Source organism: Acyrthosiphon pisum, chromosome X (genome assembly GCF_005508785.2).
Source record: "Acyrthosiphon pisum isolate AL4f chromosome X, pea_aphid_22Mar2018_4r6ur, whole genome shotgun sequence".
Classification (NCBI taxonomy): Eukaryota; Metazoa; Arthropoda; class Insecta; order Hemiptera; family Aphididae; genus Acyrthosiphon; species Acyrthosiphon pisum.
The window spans coordinates 89,185,546-89,193,183 of NC_042493.1; the positions used below are offsets into that span (position 1 = coordinate 89,185,546).

A 7,638-nucleotide genomic window follows, 5' to 3' on the forward strand; every position below is an offset into this window, starting at 1 on the left:
TTACCTTTATGCCAGACGTTGAATGACAATTTTTCTCGAGAGGCCCAGCTATTGCTTAGGAAATTTGATCGTCGCTGAGGTTATTGATTTGCCCGTTTTTCGCCATACACCATACACCATATAAGCTGTAGTACCATAGAACAATAGGTAGTACTGTACTTGCCAGCTGCCTGCACGCCACTATGGATGTATTGTATATTGTTTTCTCGATTTTCGAAATATACGAATCTCCGATTTATTTTTCCCGCAAAAGTCACGTAACAATTAAACTACGCATATGCGACGCACAATTTTATTTAATCCGCAGTTACTTAGTAACTTTAACTTTCGCACTATACTCGATTAACGCCTCAATACGAATTACGCTTGACTAATCAACACTGAATATCCGGGTCGATGGACCAAATGTTGCGGAGTGGACTGTAAGTTTCCTTTACTGGTTACTTCGGATACTCAGGTTGATTAGACTATTATTTTAATTAATAATTTATAAGAAATTGAGCTAATAGAGTATAAAATACTTTTATTTTGACTATAATAATGCGGAGCCGACATGTCACGTTCGCTCTTTTTCGACGACGACTAAATTATATACAATACAAAATTGATCGAGGGCAAACCCGTCGGCCTCACTAGCCGATAACAATATTATCATTCCGATTATTACTCGATAGTCGATAACATTTCAACCGATACGCGACAATATAAATCTGTGGTATAAATGTATAATACGACTCGTAAGCCGCTATGGCCCACTAGCTAGTAGCTAACGATATTATAGAGAAGACCTTTTTTTTTTCTTGGGACATCACTACCTTAGATAATAATTATATTAATCACGATGTAGAGAAGATACTAGATATTAAAATCTTCTCTACATCGTCAAGCCCGGATTAAAACACTTTGAGACCCTGCAGGGGTAAAATTTTTAAATGAGGCCCCTGTACGAAAAAAAAAATAATGAATATATTATATGGGTAGGTATCTATGGGTAGGTACCTGTTATAATAAATATACATAGGTATTAGGTACATAGCAATAAATAATGAATAATGTGTCACTTTATTTATAAATTATAATTTACAAGCTCTTTTCCTCGCTAAATAATCATCGATTTTTTTTTTTTTAGGTGATTTATGCAGTGTTATAGCCTATAACGAAAAAAGTAATGGACAAATCTGAGGCCCCTAAATAAATTCTAACTATCGAGGCCCGCTGGACCCCTCTTATACCAGGCTTGTACATCGTGAGTATAAGGCCGGGGCTGTACACGGCGTATTCCGCAGCGCTTTCCGTCGAATTAAAAACGCATTGGTTTAAATCGGAGCAGCTATGCACGACGAGCGGAAAACGCAAGCAGATCGGCGTTTTTTGCCGCCGCGGAAAAATGCGTTTTTAATTCGACGAAATACGCGGCGGAATACGCCGTGACTAATATACTAAACTACTTCTGTATCGGTATTCGGTCCGTGATTATATTATAGAAATCTGTGGTATAATATCATTACCTTAGATAATAATCGTGGTTCGTAGTGATAACGCTAACAAGTAACAACAATAATAATTGTGATAACAATTTTCATTTAAAATAATGCTACAAACACGTGAAAATACAAATTGATAATAAAATATTTAAATGAATCTTTATTCTGTCATTTTGTACTTTGTAGGCTGTAGTTTCAAATTGTCCATACTGAAAAGTATATTATTTTGAACAATAATTCAATCAAACAACAATACGTCTATCATTTGAAATTATTTTATTTTATGCACGATCGTGTATTAATCGTAAGTACTCTTCAGGATTTTTAGATGTTTTTTTTTTTTTTTAATGTTCATTCACTATAAATTGCCCACAAACGAAACAATTTTTTCGCTGTATCTATGGTTCCTAATCAAATACGGCCTTTAATTTTACAGATATATCATGGATAGTGAGTATAAAGTTGGAGCATTGTGCGAATTGATTGCATCTTCTGGAAATAAAAAGAAAACAAAAAAAGGTACCTATTTGTATATTATTTAAAGTAATAACAGTATTAATTGTTGATAATATAGCCAAACACATACCTAACGTGACCATTATTTTTTTTACTCAAAGCGAGACTGTACATTTTGATAGGAAAGCCTTAATAAGTTTTGCGTAAAATGACAACACCAGAAAGAAAAAAAAAACGCAACATTTTTATATGAAATGTATAATATGTATATCAGTCTACATCAGTGTTTGGTGGCCAAAGTTTTTTTGATTAAGATTTACTGAGGGTATATTTTTCTTTTTAGGATCGACTTATGCAAATAAAATATTTTATTAATAGGTAATAGACATACTTATATAGTTAATAAAATAAAAGTGTAAAGTTACCTAAAATGCGTGTTTCACATTAAATTTCTATATAACTTTAAGATATATTACCATTGTAATGTTGATGTAGAAACGTGTTGTTGCATATCGTGGGCTGTTAATTATAATCTCAGTAATAGTCTGCTAAACTAAGACGTTGCTCTAAATGATCATCAGAAAGTGTAGCACAGTACCTATTCAACTTTAATATCTTTCGTGTGAGAAAATGCCATTTAACACTTACAGGTTAATCTGAAATCAGTATTTAATAACTGTATATACTAAATGACAAATGTATAACAATAATTAAAAAAATTAACATGGGGGATTAACTTAGAAATCGGTCAGTCCCCTGGTGTACAGTATACCATTTGTATACCAACATAATGTTTTTGGTTGTGATGAACAAATTCGTGCTCTTTTTAGTGGAATAAAATTGACCTTTTTTTAAAGCGGAAACCTTTCTTTGGGAACCGCGGGACACAAAGCTCGAAAGTGAGATGTATGGTCACATTAAACATTTCTGAATTATATTACCTACTTTAAATTCTAATTCTAATACATTGCAAAAATCATTATTTATTTTTACTATATAATTAGTTGTCAGCTATTGACATAAATTTCATCAGTAAGGGGCGGATTTGTATTTATTTACATAATTTTACTAAATGCAGATTACTTTATTCTGATTAAAAATTAGCATTTTTCAGTTTTCATAACACTAAGTAAAATAAAATGTAATCATTAATACAATATATTTTTGCATATTTTGAAGTAAATGCATTTTGTTAAATATTTGTATTTTTGACGTATGCTTATTTATATTGGCAAAAATCATTATGTAAATATAAATAATTATATTTATATTTTATTGTGTCATAAATTGTAAAAGAAAATATTCTCGAAAATATTGTAATAAATATGATAAAATAGGTAAACAATTATTGATGGTCTGTTAGATATATGAACTAGGTACTGCTCTAGTGTCTATTTGTTCTCATTCATTTATCTATTTTTCTACTGTATATTTCATGTTTTTTAATACATAATTTAAAAAAAACAATAACAATAAATAATATAAAATATTTTGACTTTTTTATTACATTAAAATCCGTATCTTTATCATCAGAATACAACCATAAAATCTTGTTAAGTTTGAGCACTATAACTTATCTATATTGCAGCATAGTATTTTGTGTTATATATAAGAGTATCAAGTTAGATAAGTTAGATTGATTAGTAATAGCTGAAATTAATCAATGGGTAAACATTTTAAATCAGAAAACCCAAGAAGACACCACATGAGTTGTCTCCACTTTAAAAACGTACAACATAACCAATTTTACGTTCAATATAATACATTTTACTCTGTAATTTCTAAAATCAAAGTGAATTGACATTTATAAAATTTAAAGTTAGGATTATTCTTATTATATAAGCCCGGAGGCTTTTATTGATATTTTTTATTAAGAAGCACGTTAAAACCCTTTTTAAACTATACTCTTTTTCACGAGAGAAAGGTACCATTTCGCGCATGTAAAATGATTCGATTGGTGTGTGGACAATCACGTGATCACGCTTACAACGGATAGTTGGTAGGGGGTGCGCGGCGGCAACCAGTTTCGGTCGGAAGACGGTCCCGTTCTCTCATGAAAAAGAGTATATATATTTTTTGTACATTTTAAAATGATCACAATTTACTTAAAAATAGTAATATCAATATAATTCTTTGAGATGTCCTAGATAATAATCTTACCTTTAAATTTTATAATAATTAACATAGTAAAATGGATTATTGTTAATGTCCTACCTATGTTTTATGTTTGTAAGACGGAAATAATACTGGTATGTGTGGTATCCTCTTAAGAGGATGTCACACTCGCATGTGTTGTCTCCGTCTTACAAATGTACAACCTAGCAAAAATTGTTTAGCGCGGAACAATTTTTATCTTTCTGTATTTTTAGTAGTAGCTTCAAAATTTTTGAACATATAGGGTAGAAAATGCAACAGCGTGCTCATATTTTAGAAAACATAAATACAATAAAAGTTACTTGTTTCTAAACATTTGGTTTTTTTTGTTTTTTCATTTGCTTATAAAAAATTATTGAATAGTGCTATTAAAAAAAAAAACACACTGTTGCACAGATAAAGTTCTTCTTTACATGTTGTGAAAATTTGGTAGTTCTAAAACAAATATGGTGCGAGAATAGTTGTTCCGCGTAAAACAGTTTTTGCTATGTTATACATTTGTAAGACTGAGACAACACATGTGTGACATCCTCTTAATGCCAATACAGCTCTTTTACCCTTAAATTTACCAATGATTACATAATAACTTTAATTTATTTACAAAATGTTTTATACTTTAGATAAAAAGAAGAAAAAGAATATCGAAGGTCAACTCCAATCAGAAACAAATTTAAGTGATTTGTCTAAAAATGAAAATGTAGAAAAATCAAAGAAGAGAAAATCAAAGAAAAATTCTAATGAAGAATCAATAAAAAAAATTAAAAATGATTTGAATTCTCAAGAAATTGAGGCTTTTGATATAAAACCAGAAAAAATTAAAAAAACTAATGGTCAAGAATCATTAGTGTCAGTAAACAATAAAACAAATCAAATTAACGAGGACTCAAATTCAGGTCCTACAAAAGGGTGTCAAACATCTGAAACTTTTGAAAAAAAAATTAAAAAGAAGAAAAACAAAAAACCAAAAGATAATTCAACAGTACCTAATGATAAAACTAGAAAAATTGAAAAAAAATCATCTAAGACTGACAAACCGTGAGTAGTTTGTTATAACTAAAAAATATATATAATACGTAGGTATAACAATTTATATTTATGATAAATCTGTTTATAGGGATATAAAATCTTCTGAGGATTATGCTGAAAAAGAATCAAGAACTGTGTTTGTTGGCAATGTTCCAGTTAGTGTTAAAATGTCAGCAGTAAAAAAATTATTCAAACAATTTGGAGAAGTAGAAACTACTAGATTAAGAAGTGTAGCTGTCAAAAATCTTGAAGTGCCTAAACGTGTATCTATAATGAAAGGAGATTTTCATCCACAAAGAGATACTGCTAATGTGTATGTACGCTTTAAAACCATCGAAGAGGCACAAAAAGCATTGGTTTTAAATGCCACACAGTTTGAAGGACATACAATAAGAGTAGATATGGCTTTAAATTCAAATCATAAGCAGAATATGAAAAAAGGAATATTTATTGGAAATCTTCCCTATAGTGAGTGTTAATTAGTTAACATTTTCAATTTATTAACTTATATGAAGTACATTTCTATTAATAAATATGTTATCTTAACACCTGTACTTACAGATTTTGAGGTATATTATTTTGATTTCTAAACTGGGTTGGTTGTTTGGTTTCATCAGTATTTTTAGAATAGATAGAATCAATAATTATAGATCAGGGATAAAAGTTAGGGTCTGCACATTATAATAAAAAATAAAATGAAGAGCAAGAAAAAAAAATTCAAGGAATAATACCTATTATATAATTTATGATTAAAGCTTGGATTTTTATGCACTAAAGTGTCAAAATATGCCATATAATATGCAGTCAAAATCGTAAAAATATATAAGAAAATAAAATAAATTGTGTAATAATCATATGATGAAAAAATTCAAACTATTTTTAATCAATAGTTATTTTTACTATTTGATAATTCTATGACATAAAGTAATCTAGAACAAATTTAACAACTTTTAATTATAACTATAGGTATCTTACTATTTACTTATTCAACAAAAAATAATTTTTAATTTTATAATTTAATATTATTAAAATAAATAATCTCTTAGTGGCCATAAAATGTATCCATTACATTTTCTGCTTGAGGAATTATTTTACATATATATTTTATTAATTTTGCTTTAATTTGCAATATATGTTGAATTTTGTCAAAATATTCATAAATATGCAAAGTATTATTAAAAAAAAAAATTCCATTGACTTCAAATTATTACGATTCTTAAATATTACTGACGAAAATCCCAAAATTGTGAAAATGAAAAATATGGAATTGCATAAAAATGCTCACTCTAATTATAACATAGTTATATGCGGGATGTGGTTTGGCCTCCCATGTTATAGATAAAAATGAATCTGTATATCAATATATATATATTTAAACAATCTGAGAAGCATTTAAAAAAATATAAATGTACTGAAAATATAATAATTGCTCTGTATAGTATGTATTTTTATTTATAGAAATATTTACTTTTATAAAGGTATTCAGGAAGATGAAATATGGGACTATTTTAAAGATTGTGGAACAATATCAGCTGTGCGTATTGTGCGTGATAATGCAACAGGCGTGAGCAAAGGCTTTGGATATGTAGATTTTGAAGTGAGTATTTTTTTATATATGTTTTTAGAACTAAAATATGAATTGTCATTGAGTATTGTTGAAATATTTTGTAACATTAACCAAATACGGAGAACGCCTGGCTTACTTATTTGCTCTGCTGTGCCAATTTATCTGACTTGTACTGCACTAATAAAAAATTCATTTAATTAAAAATCAACAACTTTTTACACTGAATTCAATAAACTTATAATTAAATATTTTAATTTTATTCAAATTGATTTGTAATATTTAATTAATGTGTTTTTCATTACAGACTAAAGAATCAGTTGAATTAGCTATGCAAATAAAAGGGAAAAAGGTTCAAAATAGAGAAATTCGTGTTAAAAGAATTGAAAACAATAAAAATATAAATAAGGTGTTCAACAAAAGATCTTTACCATTTAAAAGAACCAAACCTATGGGTAAAAGTGGTCAAAACTTCCAAGGAGAAATAATGAAACCGAAAATGCATAAAAAGGTAATAATTTATTTCTCATTCTGTACCCCGGAGGTAATGGACAACATGTTAATTTTTACGAAATTGAGTTAGCTCCAAGTCCTTGTTCTGCATTTTTTGCTCTATGTAAAGGTCTACTATGTCCAGTTATCATTAGTAACAGAAATAAGATTATGGAAAATACAACTATTAGAGGTAAAAAACACCATTGGGACCTATCTCCTGTAATATTACTATTTTGTGAAATGGTGTCATTTACCTCTGGGGTGCAGATTTATAAAATTCAAATCATATGGTAAGAATCACTTACCAGCTCAGCATGATTTATCAAATTAAGAGAACGCTACACTCGCATGTGTTGTCTCCGTCTTACATATGTACAACATACCAAAAACTGTTTTGCGCGGGACAACTTTTATCTCTCTGTGTTTGTAGTAGTGACTCCAAAATTTCTGAACATATAG

At 28.9% G+C, this 7,638-nt stretch overlaps 1 protein-coding gene across 1 annotated transcript in view; it reads left to right on the forward strand.

Annotated features, from left to right (window-relative positions):
• Window positions 1–1,610: 1,610 nt before the first annotated feature.
• The window catches only part of Rbm34 (RNA binding motif protein 34), a 6,899-nt gene continuing 871 nt past the window's right edge, over window positions 1,611–7,638 (forward strand). The window contains exons 1-6 of the mRNA NM_001163100.1: window positions 1,611–1,788; window positions 1,921–2,003; window positions 4,715–5,129; window positions 5,209–5,588; window positions 6,599–6,717; window positions 6,992–7,195. Coding sequence (NP_001156572.1) covers window positions 1,928–2,003; window positions 4,715–5,129; window positions 5,209–5,588; window positions 6,599–6,717; window positions 6,992–7,195 — 1,194 coding nt within the window. The 5' untranslated portion in view covers window positions 1,611–1,788; window positions 1,921–1,927. The remainder of the gene's footprint in view (window positions 1,789–1,920; window positions 2,004–4,714; window positions 5,130–5,208; window positions 5,589–6,598; window positions 6,718–6,991; window positions 7,196–7,638) is intronic.